Source organism: Metopolophium dirhodum, chromosome 9 (genome assembly GCF_019925205.1).
Source record: "Metopolophium dirhodum isolate CAU chromosome 9, ASM1992520v1, whole genome shotgun sequence".
NCBI lineage: Eukaryota > Metazoa > Arthropoda > Insecta > Hemiptera > Aphididae > Metopolophium > Metopolophium dirhodum.
In genome coordinates, this window is record NC_083568.1 from 17,422,823 (window position 1) to 17,449,268 (window position 26,446).

The following is a 26,446-nucleotide window of genomic DNA, read 5'->3' on the forward strand; positions in this document are numbered from 1 at the left end:
TATAATTAATCACCTACCTACCTAGTATGAAAATAGTTGCCGGAGCTCACATATTATTAAATACCAATGATATATTATTTTGTTATTATCATATCCGTTATTAGCACTTGGACAAATTTAATTTAATAACTCATTGTAAAAAGTATGACATTGTTCAAATAATAACAGTTATATAATGATAGTTACTATTAGGTACATATTAGGTACTATTTAGTACACCTACCTAATGAATAATAACACGTGTTTTACTTGTTGCTTTTATTTACTGAAGCCATTACATAAAACATTATTTTAAACTGTATACAGTTGGTCAACTGCATCCAACATCTATTATATTGACCTATTAAAACTTAAAAATGTATAATATGATGTTATAAATATTCGTCTTATACTAAATCGTGTTTATTGTGGAATTACTCAGTATACCTATCCAACGCTGACTTTTACTTTATTTTAATCATAAGTCCATCATTAAACTGGTAGGTATAACTGATATTTTGGTGTGTATTTTTAAAGTAGGTACCTAATTTAAAACTGTATACTTAATAATAAATCATGAATATCGAATATCTACAAAGTTCACTAAAACTTATAATGGAAATAGTTTAGTTCACTAACTCTATATATTTTAATAGCGAAAAAAACATAAATTATTGATTAGAGTTATAATTTTGTAACTTATTTAATACAATTATTCATATATCCATCCAAATCTTATAAATATTAAAATAGGTACTATATACTCTGTAGGTATACAAAAATATTATATCAGGTTTATATAGATGAATGTAAATTAATATATTTTAAATTTAAAAAACAAAAAAAAATTCCACCCAATGACTTAAGTTGCCGTGGGTTGATTAATAAAAAAATTAAATATTTTAAAAATCGTATTAATATATTACATATTAAATATTATACTCATCTTTATTTATTTGGTTTAATATTATATTGCCAAAACATATAATAATATAAATATAAGTATAAACATGATTTAGGTTTAGTAATAATATTACCAGGGCTGGGCATTAACGAGTTAAAAAGTTAAAGTTAAGTTAAAAAGTTAATTTTATTTTAACTTTTTAACTTAACTGTTAACTTACAAAATTTCTTTCTTAATTAACGTGAAATTAACCAGTAAATTTTTCATTTTAAGAAGTAAGTTAAGTTAATTTATTTTGTTTTTAATTTTATAATATTTCACTATTTCAGTCTATTTCGTTTTCATGTCAAAAAATATGTTTCGTAAATTGTTTAAAGTTAAAAATTGTTATCATTCGAATCTAACTTATATGGAAATACTGTATGAAGTATTAACACTATATTCTATAATTTAGTTTTGGGTCGGAAAAAAATTAAATACGCTAGCGTTGTATAAACAAATTAACTTTTTTTAACTTAATAAAAAATTAACAAAAAGTGTGTATTAACTTTTAACTTAACTGAGTTAACCTAGAGTTAAATTAACTTTTAACTTTTTGTTATTGGCGCATATTAACTTACTTTAACTGAGTTAAAAAAAATCATTAAATTGCCCGGCCTTGAATATTACGTTATCATTATTTTGACTTCTAAGTTCTAACACAAATAATATATATAATGTATACAATAAATATATTATAAATTATAATAAATACATTATACTAAATTTATTATTTTTTTAGGTTTTAATATAAATTACTCGTGAATATGATGATGTCTACAGACCTGTATATTACCAGTAAGAAATGTTTACATATACTTTAAATTCATATTGAAACAGCATACTTATTTGTTAAAAATACCTTTTTCTAATGATAATAATATTAATAACATACATTGCCTCTTGTATCATAAATTCAGTAGGTAGTTAAAAGTACGAGTTATAATTTCACTGTTTCATGATAATAAGTTTTATTTTTAATATGTAGACTTAAAAAAAAATTATTGATTTAAGTATAATAGGTTAAGATAAATAAAATAATATACAATATTAAGAACATATTTTTATCAAATTTTAATTTTTTTTATTTTATACTTAACTTAGAAATCGACTTGATGAATGAAAACAAAGAGCCGTATTATATTACAATGGTTAATTAATCAATCACTTTTAATTACTTAGTGTAGTGAACCGTAACTAATTAATAATTTATTTCAATAAAAAAAAACGACTTAAAAATATCTTTGAAAACCTTTGAAACAAGGAAAAAATATTTTAGTATCATAAGTTAATTACTAACATATTATAAAAGCCCTACTTTCGTTAGTCGAAAAATCAAATCAGTGAATTATCCATTTTGAGGTCCAAATATTCTAATGACCTAGAAACGACTATAAACTATAATACAACCGTGACAAAAAAAAAAAAAAAAAAACATGTCTTATTATCACCGCAAACAATGCTTGCAATGTGATAGCAGCTACCTATACTAAATGAGCGAGGTGCAATTGTATCATGCAGTGCCTATATACTGGATTAGTTTAAGTTTATTCACACCTACATAAAGCCGTGTTTTAAAAATTTTACTCGAAGAATTTTTCATTTAACGTCAAAGAAAGCTTATAAAATGATTATATTAATATACTGTGAGTACCAATACACTACTATACCTATGTTTAATAAACATAATTATATTATAAACAATATTATTTTAACTTTTAGTTAGTTAAAACCAATTATCATTAATAATGTAAAACCGGTTATTTAAAAAAAAAAACTGCTTTAATATTAAAAGTAGGTAAATCAATAATAAGTTATACATAGGTAAACTTTAAAAATCGTTAATTATTTATAGTAAATAGTTTTAATGATGTTTTCATATTTTCTTAAAACCATTTAAATTTGTTTAAATTTATGAAAATCCAAGGATTATAAAATACCGATTATTACATTGATAAATTACAGTATGATGATGTTATATGATGATTAACATTTTCAAACAATTTTTTTCGTTTTTCAAAGCCTAATTCAAAATAATTATCTAATAACACATTATGGAAAACACTTTGAAATTTCATATGTATTTTTATATTTTAATCCAATTGATGGAACCTACATTATTTATCACAATAAAAAAATGAAGCCAATTGCCATTAGATTATTTAAGCCTCAAATAATCTTAAACGTATAGACAAAAATACAAAACAATCGTATTGATAGTAAATACAAGAACGTTACAGGAAAAAAATTATTTTGGAAAATAATCCTTAGTTACTTATTTTGTAAAGAGATTAGACAATTCGATTTAATTTGAAATTAATAAACACATAATTTGATTAACATAACATAATATAATACAGCATAGGTACAATGTTCTAAATTATTTATTTTCAGGAATTGTAAAAACTTGCTCAACAATTATTGTTACGCTATATTTACAAATACAGTATTACATAATTGTAAATGTGATACTTTCTCCTTACAATTTTCTACGTATAATAAAATGTTAATCGGTCAGTTTTTTTTATTTTTGTAATATTACAAGTGACATCATACCGATAACCGATATTATTATTTTTTAGATCAACAAAACAATACTAACTACAAACTAAACAAATCTATTAATACTTTTATAAAATATGTATCCAAAGTTGCGATAAATTGATAAGTTAAAATATTTTTTGTTTTTCATTATCAAATTTGTATTGAGTGTTACTCGCATACATTTAATTTTCAAATTATGTAATATAATTCTAATGTTAATGAGTATAATATTATAACTTACAACCAATACCTATACCATATAATATAATTACCATAGGTATAATAACCCACACCTTATTGTTTTAGAATGTATATTTATTTTATATATGAATAAAACTTTGTAGTAAAACAAAAGTTTCACATTAAACAACACCAAATTACCTTATTTATAGTTATACCTTATCCTTTTACTATTACCTATTACTGTTTATTTAGGTATTCTAGTTATTGTAAGTATTGTTTTTGTTACCTCGGTTACAACTAAATACAATGTATAAATGCCTAAGTCATAATATAAATAGATAATATATGAATAAAAAGTTTATGTATATTAGTTGTATCATCTTAACTAATAATATTAATAATTATATTAACTTTTTTAAAAAACTTTTTGAAAAAATAGTAGTTCAAAATTGCAAATTTTTAGGTCTGAAATTAAAAATATTTATTATGCTTCAAAGTTAAAATATCAACATCAAACATAATATCTTTAGCATTTTAGTATTAAATTAAATTAAACTATTCAGACTATAATTTTTTTGGTTAATAAAATGTGTTAAGACATATAAATTTAAAATTGAAATTAAATTTAACAGTACCTACAATTATATTTACATTAAATGTTTGAATTTTTTATAGATATATATACAAATACCTAGTATTACTTTTATTTAAACATAATATAAAATATATAAAACAGAAAGTGATGCATTTCAGAAATGATATTAAATATATTTCAATTAATAAGTAATTATTATAGTTAACAAATAGTGTATTGGTCAAATCAACAAAATATAACTGGAATAAGCACGTCGATTTTGTACAATATTCTATTTTTAAAAACATTTAACTTCTTAAATAATTATAATCATGAACACGTTGTTCTTTCAATACAATTTGTATTGGTTTATTTGCTTCTACGCCTCATGTTTTATATATTATTAAATACAAATACAAATTATTTTTAAATAATTAAAGTTTGTCAATTTTGTAAAAATGTTTTTGTTTTTCAAATTTAATATTAACGTTATATAATAATATAAAAATATAATAATAATAAGAAAAATCTTAATAGAAAGAAGAATAAGTCTCTTAAAATTAAAAATGTATAGTATATACCCAATACTGATAGAAATTAAAAACCTATTTTTACGTATATTTTTTACTAGAAAATATATAAATCTTTTTATTGAAACCCTCAGCATCCGTGGAAAACAATGTATCATTAAGTTTAATAATTCATAGTTTTTGATAGTGAATACTTAAATGTGATACATTTTTTTGTAATATATTTCAAGAAATTTAACTAAAAATGTAACAAAGATTAACTCATAGAATATTCAAAATTAAACTAAACAACATTTATAAAATATATTATTTTAAATACAATTTCACAAGGTCACTAAATATTTAATCTTTGAAACAGTTATATTCTACAACATAGGTGTAACTTTACTCATAAATTGTATTCTGTATACACACGCGTCTTTTGGATCAGTTGAATTTTCGTTTTATTAAAAACACAAATTATATCTCGAAACAAAAATATGATAAAAGGTACCTACTAAAATTTAAATGAATTGAAATTATACAGTTAACCAAAATAATGTTTTGTGTCTCCATGTATTGTGTTTGTTGTCTCATAATTATTGTTTACCAATTATTAGACTACACAACAAATAAATATTTAAATGTAGGTAGATGACAACTGTATCTACAAAACATATTAATAACAATCATTTTGATATTGACGTGGATATTTTGACGTAGAACTTTATGTTTAACACATAATAAAAATGATAAAAAATAGGTTAATTTACAACCATATTATGAATATATTTGATAAATTATTATTAAGTATTATGAAATCATAAGCCAACACAAAAAAAAAATTAATAGACATTCATTTCACTGTTTATTATAGATATACAATTTTAAAATTTTTTTTATTATATAATTACTAAGTTTTACTTAAGGTAATAATGATACAAAATAGGTTAATTTACAACCATATTTTGAATATATTTGATCATTTATTATACATATATTATTATTAAGTATTACGAAATTATAAACCAACACAAAAAAAAAATTAATAGACATTCATTTCACTGTTTGTTATAGATATACAATTTCAAAGATTTATTTATATATAAGTACTAAGTTTTACTTAAGGTTATTATATGTATTATACGTCCAGTTGTCCCTTACAATACATTATACATTCACAAAAAATTATAGCCAAAAGGAATAAATAATTATTATGCGCTTGCAATTTACATGAGTGCATTCATTTCGTATTATTTAGATACGATTAACATTATTTCAACGCTTCTAATTAAGTATGTTAAAACAAAACAATTATGTAGTCTTAATTAGCATAGGTGCACGAATGAGAGAAACTATTTTAAATATGTATAATTAAATCACATTCATTATGAATAATTACTCTAAAATAAATGTTAAATAATATCGTATTGATAAGTTCCAAAAACAATTGTTTCTTATTTTCTATTCTACATACTTTTTTTAAACATAAATAATTTCAATTCATAGAAAATGTTATCTCAAAAAAAAAAATATCTTAAAACCATATTATTATGTGATGTTATTAAGGTCCTCCTTTAACTCTGATGCTTGTGATAAACTTGACCCCAAAAATTCGGGTTTTCACAGTAATATAGTAAAAAGAAAATTATTTTAAGCGCAAGTATATAATACAATATACAATAATACAATATTCGTATAATATGAATGAGATAGTCATTTTCTTTTCACGCCAGTGTAGTTCGAAATGAAAGATATGTTCAATTCCTATAAGTACAACCTTCTAGAAATTTACAAGAGTGCGAACTTTGTGATTACTGTAATTGGGACCCTGGCCGGATCTTGTTTTTTTTTTTTTTCGTTGTTAATATTATTATTTGATTATCTATTCGTTTCTTTGCTAGTGTATTGGAAACCCGTAAAAAAGCGATAGCGCGAGGGCGATAAGGACGTGTGACAATCTCAACAATATTAAATGCAAATACTATTAGACGGGCCCCTATTACTAGTCAGACAAATTAACGTAATTTATGGGTTTACTATCAGCCATTCAGTGGGATGGGATATTATAGTACCTATGGGGGGAACTGGAAAAAATGAATATTTTTCTCAATGACTCGGAATCGTGCGAATGGCGCCATGCACTTCAACCGCCAGTGACCCAGTGTAGTACAGAAAAATCCATTTGTTTTCCTGTTTACATTTTAACTGCAATAAATAATATGTAACAATAATGTTCACATAATCAGCATAACGTACTATAATAGAATAAAAGGTCTCGAATAATTTCAATATTTACTTACAATCTCCATCAATATCTTTAATTGAATTATTCTAAAAGTACAATGGTATATTATAGGCGCAGTCATTTTAATTTACACAGTATCAAAATCATACCATAAATAATAATATTTGTTTAACTGTCCTTGTAATTATTATGAATCACGACCTAGTCAAATATAGGTTACATTAATATAAATATGAATATATTATAAACATATGGCAATGTGGCAATATGTCATTGATAACTTAAATAAATTTGTTCAAAACGATTAAAAATAAAAATCTCAAGCCAAACATATATTATAATTACAGTATTACACAAACATTTCTGACAACATTAGTTCCCTACGATTTTTATTTGTTTTTAAAGTTAAATTGCAATTTATCTTATTTTTTTTTTTTTGCAGCGACTTAATATTAATACTAAAAAACAATTGTAATTATTTTTATATTCTGAGGGAAATATAATAAAACTAATATTCCAAGATAATAAACTTCAAAAAATAAATCATTCTTCAATATTATGACTTCGATTATCAATAATTATAAAATCTTGACTTTTAGACATTTTAATATTTATTTTTTAAGTGAATTTTAATGAATAAATTATGGCAAATTAGCAAATATATTTTCAAACATATGATTCATAAGAGATGATTTACTTTAAATTATATCATCAGCGAAATTCTATTAAATTTGAATTATTCAAAAAGCTTAGATATATCGTTAAATTAATGCTTTTATTTTCACATGGCCAATGATTGAAGTCTTCTTTAGATTTGTTTTAATCTTTTTACGAAGTCTTAAGCGATCTATTCTCTTATACCACATAAATTAGACAAAACGCAAAACCACAAAACAGTGTATCACGCCCCACAGTAAACCAGTAATCGCCACAGAATCTTTTGACACTTTAAAGCCTAGATTTAACCCATTCTGTAGGTGGATATAGGGTAAATGGTAATCCCTTTGATTAATTAAATTAATATTTTGTGATAAACCACTTATTTAATATCATGAAACCAAAAAATCTCACACATTACATTGACATGATTATCTATTATTTTTCGTTCTTGTTTTAAAACAATTTGCTGATATCAGTAGTACATTTTTGATTTTTCCTAATTTGAAAATATTTTATTTCAACGCTATCGGTAAATGGTTTATACACTGCAATGCGTCTCGTATATGATATTAATTAAATCGTAAAAAGTACAAATTACTATTATTATATATTGGTTTTATTTGTATTGCTATTTGTAAAATAAATTAGAATGCATGTTAACCATTCAGAAATACGCGCACGTACAACTTACTAACTAGTGATTTATAGTATAAAACTTATTTGCTTATTATTTGTCTTCTTTAAACCAAAAAGTCTACAAAAATTACGATTAATCCGATTTGAATCTTAAATCAATCAATAATGTATTCCAAACAGGTATTGAAAAGATTCATTCGATTATTCGCTTAGAAACACAATCGAAACCAATCAAAATCGTGATATTACCGAGAAAAATGAGATAAAAGTCATAAAACAAAAACTTAACTTTTAATTTAAAAAAATGTCAAATAAAAAGTATTTTGAAATTTCTTTATCAACGATATGACGATATAAGAATGTCAAACTTTTTTTTAGTTAAAATAGAAGAACACTAACTTATTTCATTTAACCTTAAATAGTTAAATGTAATTTCAGTAGGTACTTCAAGTCTTTAAGCACAGCCTGTTGTTGAAAATAACAAAATATCCAAATCAAAACATTTATATTTTTTGTAGTTTATGGTATGTACTATGTTTAACATAGTATTATGTAGTATAGAAAGTCCCATATTTTAAGAAATCATAAAAATCAATATTAGCACAATTAAACAGTTACTAACACATTATTTCCTCTAATTTGTATGTATTTAGTTGTTTTTCCTGTAATTGTAGGAGTTAATTAAAAAGTGATGAAAATTAGACATATTTATATAGATATACAAAATCCTTTTTATAGAAAAAAAAATATCATCCATTGCTTTTTAAATTTTAATTTCAATGCGTGACTTAACCTAATCCATTATCCATTCCAATCAAACAAGCTTACCAGAACAAATAAATATTCAAATAAAAATGCATAAGGTTATATTAATCAGTGTTAAATTTGTATTATTTATTATTATCAGTTAAACCCTTTCTGTAATCGTAGTGAAACTTATAACATCTATAAATGGTATTGTAACTTTCTATAAATAGTAAAATTGGATTAAATAAATAAATGTGCAAGACTTATAAACTTAATATTATTATTCTACATTATTTTGTAACATTATGAAATATGAACAATACAACAGTGTTATACATTTTTCTAGTGTAGCTATTTATATAATATATTGATAATTCTTGAAATTATAACTAAATTAATTATTCTATCAAACTAAAAACTAAATAACTTCCACGCACTTTCAAGTTTCAACATTTTATCAAAGTTTGTTTTCATAAACGACTTTTGTGATACATTGTTATTTAAGACGAATATTATATCAGAAGTGTCGATAATCTGTATAAATGTATAATATTTTTATATGAATATGCGTATTTTGTACAGTTACCTATACTATATACATAACACGTTTTACAAAGCTGAAATAATGGTATTTTAAACAACAAATATTTTCAAAAGGTACTTTGATAGATACATAAATAGACTCATTCGCCTACAGAAACTGTCAAGAGCTAATATTATTATTTATTTAAATGTGTCATGTGTGATTATAATAAAGTACCTAATTATTATTATTATCTTATTTGAACTCGCAGCGACACAATTTTTCTCTACCTACCTACCCTTGGATTTTTTTTTTATTATTTATAAATACGCCTCAACTACCGGGGTTATTGGCGTTTCAAAAATACAAATTCCTTGGATTTTTATAATGCATTAAATCGTTGTATAACTTTTGATTCTTCCAGTAAATGAAAAAAAATCGTTTCTTTCTTGAGTTAATCGTTGTTTGGTGAATCATATAAGTATCATATTATAATATATATTTTATTGATTTTAATTACTGAAATTATCACCAAATGTTGTAAAGTGTAAATTGTACGGCGAACGCGTTAATAACACTTTTGTATGTTTCAAATTTGTGAAAGTACAATGAATGCAAATGCAATGTTATTATATTTGATAATGTTAACAATAACTTATAATATTTATGAAACAAGAATATTTAATAAGCGAATAAAATAATAAACATAGCTGTAACTACTTACTTGTTATAATGTATTATCGTTATAGTAAAAATATATAAATGTGCGTTTAAAATAATTTTTATATTTTCCTATAAATGATACTACCTGTACTAGTGTAAAATACTGTTATTATTCGTTTGAATAGGTTAATAATTATTACAACAATATAATAATATTTTATAATTGAGACGAGCGGTTTATTAAATAATCCGACGACTACTTAATTTAAGTGGTTTTTATCACGGAGCATTACTTAATGGAGAAAAGATAGTGGGTACCTACCTAGTTGTGTATAACCTCTCTGTATATGCTGTGGGGACACACTAAAGTTTGGACTGCAGGCGTCCCGAAGGACGTTCGGTCGGGTGTTCTCGGCGTGATAGGTATAATATGTAATAATGTAATATAATGGTATACATGCATAGGTTAACCTATACCTACCGACTACCGTGGTTGTCGCAGAAACGTGAACACGGGAATAAACCCGTGTGAGTATTATGCATTTTTCGGAGGCGTTTATAATATAGGCGGCCAGACAAGCACACAAACACACACTTAATACGTCATGATGTTAATATAATTTAGTTTTTTTTTTGTTTTATTGAAAAAAATTATATATTTACAACCTGTACTTATTACATGTTATACAATAATTTAATTTGACAAGATTTGATTGACGGGAGGGGGAAGTCACCCAGTGGCGGCACCCCGGAATATAATTTAGTTATGTGTAACCATTGCGTTTGTTTCGAGCTAGGTACATAATAATATTTGCGCCCACTGCAATAGTTCGTTGTTATATACTCGCGGGTCTGTAGGTAGCACCCCAAGAATAAATCGTTTATGATGTATTTAGCCCACGGCTTTTTAACATGCACACGCGAGATAAATAAGGTAGATGGGAGAAAAACGTCAAAATCAAAATTTTGCAAATAGTGATAAGACAGGACGTGCTTTAATGTTATACACTGTAGTTCATAACACAATTAATGAATATTTCGAGTATTTAACGGTTTTAAAATACATATTACTTAATAAAATAATATTCATCGTGTTTTTAATACTAATTTTTTTAACAATTTGGTTGGGTCACCAATTTACCAATTTAATATTATTACAAGATTGTACTGATTTAATTTATTTTGTATAGGTACTATTACCAGATGGACTGCAAAAAAACTGCTTTACATAGATACCTAGAATCATATATTATGATTTTTTTTATATTGTTTATTGTATTTGTTACAATAATTACAACGTTTTTGTATATTAAAACAACATTAAATACTATTATGTATATTATAACATAATTATATTCTATAATTATCCTAACCACAATACTTTTTACACCAAAAGGAGTGTAGTACATATTATAATTTCAGTAATTTCACCATTAAAATATAATTATACCAAATGCATCTACGCAATTATTTAATTAATTCAAAATAATTATAATGTAATAATGTTATACCCTTGCAGATAACACATTTTTAAATCTTTTTCTTCAAATAAAAACTCACCATCATAGTTACCTACTTATAAACTTAAATTCTTAAGTATCAAACTTTAAAAATATTTAACTTTTATAACGTTTAAGACTAAAAACTATAGTAATTATTAAAGTATGCATAGGTAGCTACGACCTATGTTTATAAATTAATACAGTAGTTATATTAAACACTTACCTACGTTTACGTCTCAAATGATAAAATTGAGTAATAGTTAATGTATACGACTTAAATATGGTTCCATTTAAATGTATAGGAAAATAGGAAATAATACGGACATATATAAGAGAGTATGTTTATAAATTATAGTTTTAAAATATTTCTATAAACATTTTAAAATAAAATATAAAATCATAAGTAAATTTTAATTTCTAATTAATAGTTGTTTAGTATTTCTAATACATATGTATTGCTAGATTTGCATTAAAATAACTATTCGTTAAGACGAATTAAATCATTGGACTATTGTCCATCTCAAATGAACTAAAATTATTTTTTAAATATTATTGTCTAATCTTGTCTTCATTTTATATTTTCATACATTTTTAAGCAAAAAAAAGTACATAATATTAGCACAACAAAACAAAAAATATGACATATTATGTTAAAAATCTTCATTATCATAATTATTTTTATATATAACAGTTTAATAATTTAAAAATACTTAGTTAATTAAAAAAATTAATTATTTAAAATATTTAATCATTTATAATGTATAAAAAAATTATTTTATAATCTTCCAATATTTTTTTCGTCACACTAACTAGCTCTCGTGTTCCGAGTTTAAATTAGATAAAGTGAGATTGTTAATAACTATGTTGCCTTATGCTTTAATCCTTTTGTTAATAATTCAAAGTAGATACTAGATAATATATAGTGATATATATATATAATGATGGGTTAACCACTGTGATCTATGTCAAACAACTAAACGTTTTGTCCTATAAAAATTATATTATATATTAAGTAATTAAGTATTATAAAATAAATAAATAAATACATAATAATATCATTATAATGTATAAACACGTAAATTATTAAGAATAAGAATGTGATGGCTTATTGAAATTTTAGGATGCGCTAAAATACGTAATAGAATTAATTTAGAAATAAATTGCAGCACATAATTTATATTAGAGGTGAAAAGTATACTTTTTTCTATTATATCACCACTATAGTGTCTATAATATTTTAACCCAAAATTAAAAAATCAGTCTACTTTCTAGAGGTTTTAAATATTGTCCATAATATATAAGTCATGTAAACTTCTAACTATTTAAGGATATTTAACATTTATGTTACAGTATGGATTCTGAGTTTCCTAGTATCAAGCAGAGGTGATTTAAGAGATTTACCAGGGTTCAAAATGTTTGAAAGTTGTATAGAACCACCATCGAAATGTCCAAACCCAAATATAACATTCCACTTATATACAAGGTAAAATAAAGTTTTGTAACTTACATAAGGTAATATTATTGTGTTCTCATAAGTGAAACACAAGTTGAATTAAAATATATATTTATCTTGTAAAATTAAATGCAATATTTAAATTATTTACCTGGTGAAAGTAACAATACTATCTGTACCTTAGTGTTTACAATGTGTACAAGCATTATTACTATTCTAACACTATAAACATAATATTATGTTTTCAATAAAAGATTAAATACTATACTTTTGCTTTCAAGATTAAAATCTTGACAGTCAGCTCGACATAGATTTAAGGCGTTTATACTTAGCGTAGAAAAAGGTTATGAATGAATTAAAATTTGTTTTATTTTATTTGAGTTTTATTCAATTTATATTATTTAAATGTTCATTTGCATAAATTGCAATGATTACAAGTGTTTTTTTTTTTTTTTGTGAAAATATATTTAAAAAAATATAAATATTATCGGTAATTTCTTTCAATATACTTATTAAGCAGAAATGCAAGAGTTAAAAATATAAAGAAACAATAATGGTATTATTATTTTACTTGTGCTTAATTTAATTTTTAAATCTAATCAATATATTATGTTTCGGTAACCCGTGGGAACATTTGAAAAATAAGATTTTAATCGTCGTATTTTATCATTTATTTTAAACAACTACAGGAAATACTCTAAAATAAAAGTAGTAAAAAAAAATCTACCTCCCACTTTCCAATCTCTATCCTTTTTGCTTTTTTACGGAAATAATTCATTTTGATTTACGACATCAAGTACACGGAACTCATACCACAGAATTTTCGTTATCATAGCGGTTTGGTGAAGCTATTAATTTTCACTATAATAATAAATAAAAAACAATTTTCTACTGAAAATCTGTGTTTTCTATTTACTTTATAGAGGTTATAAGTTATAACATAAAAGTAGAAACATAAAAAAAAACACATTTATAAAATTATAACTGCCATTGAAGTATAAAAATATAGGCCATATATAATTATATTTTACAACATATTATCGATATTGAAAACATTAAAAGTTTAGTGAATATGTAATAAAATATAACACAAAACAAATATTATTTCAGTGAATAAAATGCATTAGACACTTGGTAGTTTATGTGCATTATACATCTAAACTTAGTTCTGACTGTGATATACAAAAACTATGATACCTTATATTATATAGGAGACAAGAGACTTGACATTTTCACGGCACCTTCGTATCACCATGTAAAGGTGCACTGAGCAAGAATTTTCAGAAATTCTTATTTTAAATTGGTGCTCACACGAGGATTTTGAGATTCACAATAGAAATTGAAAATTTCTCAAAATGGTCTAATCGATTTAAAACGTTTCCATTATGTATGTACTAGACATTAGTGATATCTGTATATGATATATTATACGGTTAACGATGTATTAATCTATAAACCACCATCGCATAATAATGTATACGGCTGATATAATACGCAATGAAACACAAACGAATAATGATATATACATTATGTATGTTGGGCTTAACAGAATAACAGACGTCTCGTTAAGAGAGAAAAATATCCCGAAAATTGGTTTTCCTGTTCGCTACTTCCATCGTTATTGGCGTAGGTACCTTATACTATCCACACAACTTTTCTCCAGTAAAAGCACTCAATTTTCGAATACGCAGAACTCCGTGTAGACGAGTGAAATAGTAAATCAGTTTATGAATTGCCAGCAACACGCACACACACGACCTCACTATGCCAATATAGATACTTCACAGTTCACAGGCACGGATCCACGGGAGGCATATGGCGGGGTGACGGAGACAATTTTTTTAAATGATTACATAAAATTTAATTTAATTTTCATCGTCTAACATTATGTTTGAAGTAAACTTTAAACTCGTTTTTCATATCTGAAAAATATAATCGTATTTTTAATAATTTGTTATTAAAGTGTTTTAAAGTGTTTTAAAGTTTTGTATACATATAAAAACGTAACCATCGTCTAGAATTTATTCTTTAACTTTTATAATATTATAAATACCTACTAAATGTTTGTACGATAATTTTATTTTTAACGGGCAACAAATTCAGTAGTTAAAAATAAATTATATAAAAAACCAAAAAATATATTTGATCTACATATTTGTCCATTCACAAACATTTAGCCTCCCCCCCCCGCATTTCAGATTTTTATATCCGCGTTTGATACATCATCGAGACATAGGTATGCTACATACCTCCTAGGCATATCGACATCGATCTCTTTTATTCCACAAGTGTAGTTTTGGAATTGCATTGTCCAATGTAATACCTACTCGTTGTACTGCAGCTAACTTTTATTTATATTTTAAATATAATTCGTAAGCTTATAACCTGCACGGCTCGTTAAGTCTCAGAATAACTTTCGACAGCAGTTTAGTTCTGTAACGATCATCCTATTAGGTACTGTAATTAATATTATAGTATAATTCATCTCCAATACCCAAGAAATGGTACTGGTATTATGTCTCTCTGTGAATAAACAATTATTTACCTTGTCATATATTATAGACATTTAAAAGTTTAAATTATATTGCTTATGTTTACATACTAAAATTTTAAAAATAACAATTTTTTAGCATCGCCATAACTGTTGGTTCAGTCATCATAACTTAAAAATAAGAATAGTACCTACCCACCTACCTACCTACATATTATTTCGTTATGTGAAATAAATGCTTTTTGACATTTTAAAGATAATATGAAATGTAAACAATAAAACGTTTAAACTGTTTTTATAGAGCATACCGTGATGACTGAATAATATAATATACACTTGTTATGTTTATCTAACCGAGCTGGTAAATGGCAATAAGCGTACTGAGTAAAGCAAAAAATATATCATTTCAATATTTACGTGAACTAAAAACCAACAACTTAAAACACACACTGTTGTTTGACAAATTATATATTATAATATTATTATTACTTCTATGTGTTGGTGTAGTACGCGTGTTGGTGAAATTCGCCCACCCAAAGACGGACAAAAAACCATAATTTGAATCGTATTAATAATGTACTACACGTATAAACCAGCTCCCCCTGGCCATATTTATCCATATCACCCGAGGCAACATAGGGTCATTTCCATATAAATTTTACTACCCGCTAGCCCGTCCCCGACTAAACTAACCCGGTTTATGCCTATGTGCTCACAGGTTAGAACGTTTTTGTTATTATACGTATATATACAAGCAGCACATATCGGTGTATGTTGTTGTACGCATTCTGAATAATGTGCCAAAGAATGAGAACGCAATATATAGAGAGTCGAAAGAGGAATAAACACAAAGTGGCAAATAAATCCAGGGGCACGCCGCTTACCCCTTTTTTTTTTTGTTTCTCCTCGATTCCGTTCTCCTTGCACGTCCATGATTTGTCAAAGATAAACGTAGCCACGGGTTTCCCGTCGTGTTAGGGAAATGAAACGCTCTCAATGATCCCTTTCTTCATTTTATTCTCTCCCTTTTTCCCGCATTTTTTTTTCTCTACTCGAAGTGGGTTTTTTTACTCCATAAAACAACTTTCCTTTCAAAAGAAAGAAACTTACGTAGATTTTATTCCGGGTCAAGTGCAGGAAGCAGACACTGGAGCTTACAAACGATGACGGGTCTCCTTCAATAATAATTTAAATGTAGAAGTATACGACACAACTTTTACCCGAAATCTTTAACGTAATTTTTCCAAAATTGTGTAAAGAACATGATCAAATAAATAAGAAACTATTTTATTTTGCATATTCTTATCTAGTAGCTGGCAGTAGTATTTTTACCTATTTATTTATTAAAACACCTAAATAATTATATAAACAATTATACAATTTCTCAGAAAAGTTATTTTACTGTATATTTATATGTAATTTCTTTTTAGGTTCTGAGCGGAAGGATAAATGTACTCAACTTTGGTCGCATGCATATTTTATAAATTATGGATAATAGGTACTTTTGATTCAGTGTTTATATATACCCATCCAATTAAAACAATAATTTAGGCGTATAATATATATATATATGACGTGTATAAAACATTGTGATACGGTATCAATTAATGAAAAGATAATTTTCAAATTTAGTATACAAACCAAATAAAATAATTGTAACATTAAAAATCCTACAAATAATTTAATATTTGAGTAAAATAAACTATTCATTTAGCTTTAGAAGATGACACCTCGAAAATTTAGTAGTGGCTTTACCTATATTTTAATTGAACGTGGATTCATTATGTTAACTCTAAATAGTGTTAGGAACTTATGAGTAATTGAGTGTTTGAGTGATTGAGTGATTGAGTAATAATTTATAATTATGTTAATTGAAGGTAAGTTAATTATACAAGTTTATATTGAATATTGATATTACCGGTTAAGGGTTTTTCATTCAAATCTGTATCGTGTCACTATTATGCTGTTTATGACGTTTATTTTGATTTAACATGTAATTATATAATAAAAGTGAAATGGGTTGTTTTATTTAAATCTATATCAGATACTCCATTATTAATATAGATCTAGTTTAATGTTACATATTCAAATTACTACGCACGCAAATTAAATAAATATTACAGTGCCTACAACTCTACAATTACAGTATTAGTAACTAAATACAATGAAAATAATATAGGTATATTATATTTTTTTATGTATACAATATACATAGGTACATACTTAAACTATAAATTCCTTACTAAAAACTTAAGCTCACCCACGCTATTAAAATTTAAACTACTTAAGTCATTTGAGCCCGTTGAGTTTAAAAGGCCATAAAACATAACTCTTGATTTAAATATACTCTTGATTACTTATATTATATTAAATACATATTAACAACAATTAAAATTTAAAACTATTTTAATATAATTTTAAATGATTCTCTTGAATTTGTGTTTCAAAAGTGGCTGGTTAAAATACAATATTCAATCAATTAAATTACAATAATTATTTTCAGTTTAACAATATTACACAACTTGACATATAATACTATAATAAATATAAACTAAAAAAAAAAAAACATTGCGAGTACATATAGGTACGAATGTACGATTAAAACTAATTGAATGACATGGCTGACCTAATACAATTGCGGGAGGAAAGAAGAGCACCTGTGCTTTTATATCCTTTCAAATACCACTGCAAAACAATAAAAACCTAACGCAGAAACGGTGACATAAGATTAACAACTATTAAGATCGATGCTGCCAAGGAATAGCATTGCAATGTTTTGTTTTGAAAGATATAGTGATTTTAGAGCAAGATCGAGCATAACTCATCGGGCGAATCACTGTTTAAAAACAAAAATTAATTGCCGTGTGAAAATGCAGGATAACCATTTTTATTTTATTAAAAACTAAACAGATTAATTTTAAAGGATTATGAGGCTGTTGAGCTTATGAAAACTTCTTGATCGTCAATTTATAAAATGTAATATTAAAAATGTAACTGCCACGTATCAAAGTCAAAGTGATTCACCAAGTACCTACCTAATGCTTGCCCACGTTTTTCTTTGAGTAACGAATTTATTCAAATTCTGTTTTCAGAACTTTGAAGTATACTTAAGGACTATATTTTCAAATGGGTACTTAATTTTTTATGCAATTTAGGAATTTGTGTGTTGCAAGAAAAACTTTTTATATTAAAACTATAACCACCCTTTTATATTATAATAATATATTGTAAATGAGTGATTTTTCTTGAAAATGTTGATGTAGGTATTTAAATTGAAATTCTAGCAAGCAGACTGTGAGATGTTAAATTTAAACTACAAAGGATAATAGTACATGATAACTGATTCAAAAGACATGGATATTATGATGATTTAAAAATTACAATAATTAATATTAATTTATTACAATGATTAAAGTACCTACTAGAGTAAATATTACATTTATTTTATATTTTATGTAAAACCTTTCTGAAGAACTTCTTAGAAGATGATGTTTAATAACTTAGAAACTACTCGGTTGACTTTCAATTTAGATTTGTTTATATTTAAAAAAAAAATATATCAAATGACAATTTCCAGTAAAAAATAGTAGTTATCATTTGAAAAAAAAAGTTTATATCATCTGCACAAGTCACTGCAGCGTAAAAAGTCTAATTATTTTAAAATATTGTCTTTAAAAATACTTAAAAATTCCAAAAAATTTAAATTTGAATAAATAAGTTATCAACGGATAAATATGATCTTTATCGTGGGGGGCACCAAAGCTAATACATTTCTTGGGTAACCAATAACTATTTTACCTGAGTTAACAGATTGAATACAACATTTATTATATATGAAGGACCTTCATAGATACTGAACACTGCCCGCTGGCCAATAAAATATTTGTGTAGGTATACCTACCTACTATTTTAATGTCAAAGATAAATAAAGCAAACAAACAAACATTAAGCTACATTGCATATTTAGCATATTGTAAAATATTCTTAATATTTTCACAATATTAACATATTCAACCATTCGTTAGACACACTTTGCATTTTAACAATTTTCCCTTGTAGTTCAGTTACGTAGGTACACCACTCAAAATCTATCTCACTTGGATGTACCCTGTGGCAATGTCACAAAATACTAACATAATAATATAATATATATGGTGTATGGTTAGTAAAACCAGATAATGGCTCACACGAATAGTAAAACAGTGCACTAATATAATAATATTATGTTCTCTGCAGTGTTTAATTATACGAAATTTCCATGATATACAATGTGATATTATACAACACCACATTTAATAATGTACACAATAAGAAAAATGTATATAATATATATTTATATGTACCTATATATCATTATAATTTTAATGTGAATCAGTAATTATATCTTGAGTTAATCAGTAATTTGTGTTTAATTTTTATATTCTACTTATGGTAATACTTACACCAACGCCATAATTACTATTTATATTTATAGTATGTTGTATGTACCCTATTTACTTTAACTTTAGTGATTAATAATACGTTAGGTGCAATACCTACAAATAACAATTAGTATTAAACATATTTTTAATTTGTGTTCTTATCTTCAATAAAACAAAAATAATTATAATCACAATTTTTTATCAAATGTGCTTATAAATATATTATGCCAGACTCCAGTTTGTATATAAACAATCATAAGTACCTATATATTATTATACATTTATCATTAGATTTTCTTATCAAACATAATGGTAAGCCACTGGTGTTCAACTCCCCCCTCCCCCAAATTCAATCCTATATACGCCACTAAACCAATGTAATAACTTGCAGTCGTCTTACTATTTTTTTTTTATAATTTTGGAAGGCGTGGGCCAATCAACAATTTACTCAACATTAATAATTATTTATTAGTGCCGATTTAAAACGACATGATTAATAATATATGCGAGTTTTGTGTGGTTTTTTGTTTGTGCGTTTTGCTGGTACTTTATTGTAGTTTTTCAATTTTAATTTTAAATTGCTCAGTATCCTTTATTTATACCTTCTATAAAAAATAAAACGAAGAGCCAATGTTTAAAATCCATTACTTTTGCTATAATATCAATAAAATCATAAAAAGTAAACAACGTCGGTAACCCGTCATAGAAATATTTTATAAATATTAATATATATATATATTTATGTTTTAATACTAATCAATTTTTAAAGTAAAAACTCGTATATTATTTTGAGTGATTTAAAAAAAACGAAGTCAAATTAATTAGTCAAATTTATATGATAAGCTGGTCTCTTATTTTTTTATGCTTGGGACACCACTGCAGTTTGAAATGTTCCCAACTTAAACTTTAAAAAATAGTAGTAAGTACCTACCTAAACCATAAAACATTTTTTTTTTAAAGTTATATTTTTAGAAAATTAAATTAAAACTATAAGTATGATTATATTCTGTACTACTATAACTAATATTTAAAAAAGTTGAACAGAAGAAAGATAATAATTGTTAATAAATTAAAATATAATAAAAATTTCCACAAAAGAAGAAAAATGACCCTTATAAGTTATAGTATTATTTTCTGCGATAGCTATACTTGTTGAATGATGCATGTTAAAAATACTGCTCTCTTCAAACATTATTATTCATTAAAAACGCTTATTTTTTATTTTATTAGTTATATTGTGTTTAACTTAAATTAAATTAACATAAATCAATACAATAATAAAAATAATTTTAAGTTCGAATTTTATAATATTTTAAATATAATAATAATATAAGTAAATTTAATTTATTTAGGTACAGATATGATTTTTAACTGCAGTTTAAGCAGTACCTATAGGTATTTATAAATATGTTTATGCATACACAATAATTTCTCAATAGAAATTATAGGTGTTAGTTTTATTCGTGGACTAAAGAGAATATTTTCTTTTATCCCTCTCAAACCCTCTTTATAATCTCTCGGGTGACCTGTCAATTTAAGTTTTGTTATTGTTTATAATAATGATTACAATAGCCTTAGTTATTAAATTAATTCTACAAGTTTATTCTATAATGAAATTTAAATCCCAATTAAATAATAATTGTGTGCCTGCCATTAAACATTTTAGGTATTTTTCCAGCACGATAAATTTATTATCATTTATTATAACATTTAAATATTATATTTTATAGACTACCTATAGCTCCACAAAATATAGTAAGCATTTTAATTACAGGCCATCAACATTAATAATATATTCGAAATACGCAATTATTATAAGATTCTAAGAATTTAAACTTTTTGAATTCCAGTAAATAATTTAAAACAGATAGGTAAACGGAAATCTAAAAAAATATGGCGAGAATTCGATATTTTGTTTGAATCGGTTTACGAATTGGATGTACCCCCCAAAATCCAATGAAAATCCTCAAATCGCCTTAGAACTATCAATAAATTACTAAAATATCACTATATAAATGTTCAAACTAATGCCTGCAATCATAGTTTCATCCCCAGACACTCTCCTTTAGCACGTCCAAAAATCGATCATATAGAATTCACAAATAGTAAAATTATTATACCATAATCTTCAATTATCAATTTAAAAGTATTGGACGGTTTCGGTATACTCACACGTCTTGTCACGTTGCGTGTGTACTTTGTATTCTTCTCTGTTCTTAAATTTACTTATTTTATATTACGTGTGTGGAGTGTTAATATCAACTTTTGTCGATAAGTAAATAGAACTGTTTTATAATACAATATATCACTTAAAATATTTTAAACGATGCACGTGCATTGTTCAAACTAATTTACTTGGACTAGGTAATACGTTCAGGTAAAAATATGTTCAGTAAAAAAAAATACAGGTAACGTGAATATTAATATTTAAAATATAGTTTTCGCATTGCAAATACATAATATTAAAATAGTACATATAAAGTCTTACGCTGATAGTTGGTTTGTCAAATGGTTTTTTTTTACTAAAATTCAAACAAATATTTTGGTATAAAAATACATTAGTTATGCTAGTAAATAAACCAAAATTTTTTGAAATTTAAAAATTCGAACTCGCCAAAAGTTGTACATCAATCTAATATTTTGTATCAAAAATACTTTGAAATATTGATACAAATTGATATAAAAAATTAAGTATGGCATTCAGTTAAAAAAACAAATAAATATATTTGCATCATATTTTTTATAAAATATAATGTATATAGAATTATAATTACCTATTTATAACTAGTAATTATTACTATAATCAGTCACGGCGCGTACCATTAATTAATTTGTAAGTTTTCAAATAATTCTGTTTTATTTTTTCGTGATCTTAAAAAATATTCACTTATGTTACTAACTAACTGTACACTAAATGTTACATAATATTATAGTTCTTTTGGTAGATACGACTCGAAAACAAGATGAATAATCGTCTCTTATGACGTATAATGAAACCTACAGAGTAAGTACCGATTATGAAAATGAATAACTGATTAAAATAAGTACGACCAGTGCAGGTGGAATAATATTGTACTATAACAGACGTGCTTATACTACCCCGCTTACCGATAACCGGATCGGTCGTGTAACCTAACCGTAATAATTCATTATTGCATCGTGCACATTATTATATGCTGGATAAAGGTACCCTGCATAAAATAACCACCACGGTTTCGGGTTTGTCATATTTATAAGGATTTCGGTATGGATATGTTGCGTTACTCGGTTAGTGCACAAATTAGAATATTTTATACTAGATTGGTTGTAAATTTCAAATATAGAGACATGGATTACCCACCCACAATGCTATTATAAAATGTGAAATCTATTCGGAATAACATTACGGGAAGCGTAGGTACTCGAACGTCTTCCGAACTTATGAAACGCTTATGCAATAATTATAGGTATCTACTTAGTATTTTAATAACGATTTACATCCGAAAAATTACAATTCGATAACGCCACCGGCTTCTACAATAATAATAATAATCTATATTACGGAAACTATTCCAATTTACAATTATTTATAAAGTGACAGTTCCAAAGTGAACAAGAAGAAATAAATATTTAGTTAAATCATGACAGATTAAATTAATAAGTAATAAGTAATAACTTTCAGTGATAGATATTTTTAATGAATAAATATTACACGATATAGAGTTTAGAGTTACCGATCGACGTAAGTTTATTCACAGGAGAGTACAATGATTTGTAATATCTATTAGAGACAGTCAAAGGATAGAAGAGAGATTTATTTCTTGAGTCAAAAGAACAACATTGATCTTGAAATTTAAAGACTCAACGAGTTCAGGACAATCGATGCATAATAAAATTGTGGAGTATAATAATTTAAAGTATGCACTAAGACATTATTTTATAGGCGTATCTGTCTTCATAATGATATTATAGCTAGAAACTCGTTGGCGTACGAGCCATATACCTACGTATACACACGTCTTGAACATATATATATATACATATTATATATTTTGAGGATTTGAAGCGTTCCCGGACGGGTAAATCACGATCCGTTGAACATTGCTTATACACATACTTCAGATGGTAACGGCGGGGGGGACGTGGTATCTAACGAGCGAGACTTGTCAACCGAGACGTATTGTACTGCCATAGTGTCGTGTTTATATGCATATATATTGTGTATAATACGATATATATATATATATAAAAACGCACCTACGTTATACATATTATTATGGAACTAGAAAACTTTTACGGCGCGGCGATGAGAATTTCCACGCGTACCTACATTAGAAATAATTTTAGACTCGCGTATCGATCGTGAAAATATACCTATGCACGTTGCACGGGGAGACGTCAAAGTGCGGATAAGATTCTGATGGACAAAATAGAGTTCAAGTATATACGACTGGCGTGGAGATTATGACGTATTTGCTTTCGGTCATCGCCTAAGACATCACTCCAAGCAGCTGATTGACGGGTCAAACGTGATCGTCGCCCACTGACAATACAATATATTATGACGTGTTTATAATATACCCATTGGCCAATATAGGCAGTGTTCGGATTAAATAAGTAGTTTTTTATCTAGATAAAGATAAAGATAAATACTTTTTTATCTAGATAAAAAAAAGATACAATTTTTTTTTAAATGGGTTTTAAATTTAGGTATATTTTAGTTGGACACTAGGAACATAATAATAATAATGATGATATAAATAAAAATAATTACATTATTTATAAACCATAAACTTGGTTTGAGAATCCGTATAAATATTTAAATGCGTTTGTACAATTTCGCGATTTTTATCATTAAAAAATGTATCTAGATGTTTTCATTTAGATGAGTAAAAAAATTATCTAAGATGAACGTTTAGATACCTTGTAACTATTTATCTAGATAAGTCCGAACACTGAATATAGGTACACGATTAAAATGACGTATTATTTTAATATCATGTCATGTATATTATGTACCAATTATAGGTACTTGCTGATTTTGTATATTTTCATCGATATCTATACGAGCATTATACATATTTTATAGTTATGCCTAATAATATTGTGTACGAACATTTTGCAGTTGTGTGTCGACACTATACGTACGTACGCGACGCGACGCAAACACAACATTATAATATAACCTCAAACAGTCCACCGACCACATATTATTATTATTATGGTAAAGGACTACAGGAGCCGTACAAAAGGCCCGTGGATAATTAAAATACCCGCGGACCATGTATATAATATTTTATTATATGCCTGTTTGTGTGCGTCGTTCGTGTATTATATGCGTTATATATATATACATGCCCCGTGGACCGTTGACGATTTTAATTAGACAACGAGCGGCGGTAAAAAGACGGAATAATTATTGTATACATAATAATCGCGTACCTAAGTGTGTGTGTGTGTGTGTGTGTGTGTGTGTGTGTGTGTGTGTGTGTGTGTGTGTGTGTGTGTGTGTGTGCGCGTGTGTGTGTGTGTGTGTGTGTGCGCGTGTGTTGTATTGCTGGAGATAGGTACGTACGTTTGTGTCCTAAGGGCTGCGTAGTGAAATAGAAAAACAAAACGAAAAATAATAATTATTATACTAGTCTTTTATTTAGACGTTTGTTTTTTTTTCTCTTGCTCTCGCTATGCGAACAACACGTAATATATATATATATATAAATTTATATATAAATACATACATAAAATAACATGTACACATAGGTACGCGGACAACTATATTCTAGACTTCTCGAAGCCGGATACCTTGTTGGAAGCTCCTTTTGTGCCGCACGCACCCATCAAGCTGCTCATACACGGTTACACGGGTCACAAGGACTATTCACCAAACACCGAGCTCAGACCAGGTAACTGTAACACTAAAACTATAACATTACTATTTACTATTTATCTGTACACAGCAGACCCTTTAGGCCCTTTAGGTCGTTATCAAAAAAAAACTCTTTTAAAATATAATGAAAAATATGTTATGTTAAATTAACTAAAGTCGTACGATATGATACCTTTATTATTTTAATAAATTATGTTTGAACTAAATCGCAACAATCATAATATCATCTCAAATCGTAGTAGGGACATAATATCTATACAAGAAAAATAAAAACACTCCCAATTCTTATGTATATAGTAATAATTATACCTATATATTTTACCATATATATATTTACTTTTATTTTTAAAATTATTGATTAAAAATGGCTTGATTTTTATGCTCGAGTATTTTCCCCTAGTGGCTGGTACCAGAGGGAATTTTTTTCCAAAGACCAATGCATACATAGCCGTGCGCTGCAGACTCCAATTTCTGGTCAAACCTGAGATAATTATTATATGTTAC

The 26,446-nt window shown here is 25.9% G+C and overlaps 1 protein-coding gene across 3 annotated transcripts in view; it reads left to right on the top strand.

The window, feature by feature from the left end:
• The first annotated feature begins 337 nt into the window (after positions 1 to 337).
• Positions 338 to 26,446, top strand: part of LOC132952982 (pancreatic lipase-related protein 2-like) — a 35,198-nt gene continuing 9,089 nt past the window's right edge. Inside the window, exons 1-4 of one of the 3 annotated variants that reach the window (XM_061025514.1) lie at positions 338 to 479; positions 1,665 to 1,720; positions 13,062 to 13,194; positions 25,816 to 25,958. In XM_061025514.1, coding sequence (XP_060881497.1) covers positions 1,690 to 1,720; positions 13,062 to 13,194; positions 25,816 to 25,958 — 307 coding nt within the window. In that variant the 5' untranslated portion in view covers positions 338 to 479; positions 1,665 to 1,689. Of the gene's footprint in view, positions 516 to 1,664; positions 1,721 to 2,417; positions 2,569 to 13,061; positions 13,195 to 25,815; positions 25,959 to 26,446 lie in introns of those variants that run through there. The other 2 variants (XM_061025515.1, XM_061025516.1) reach the window with 2 other exon arrangements.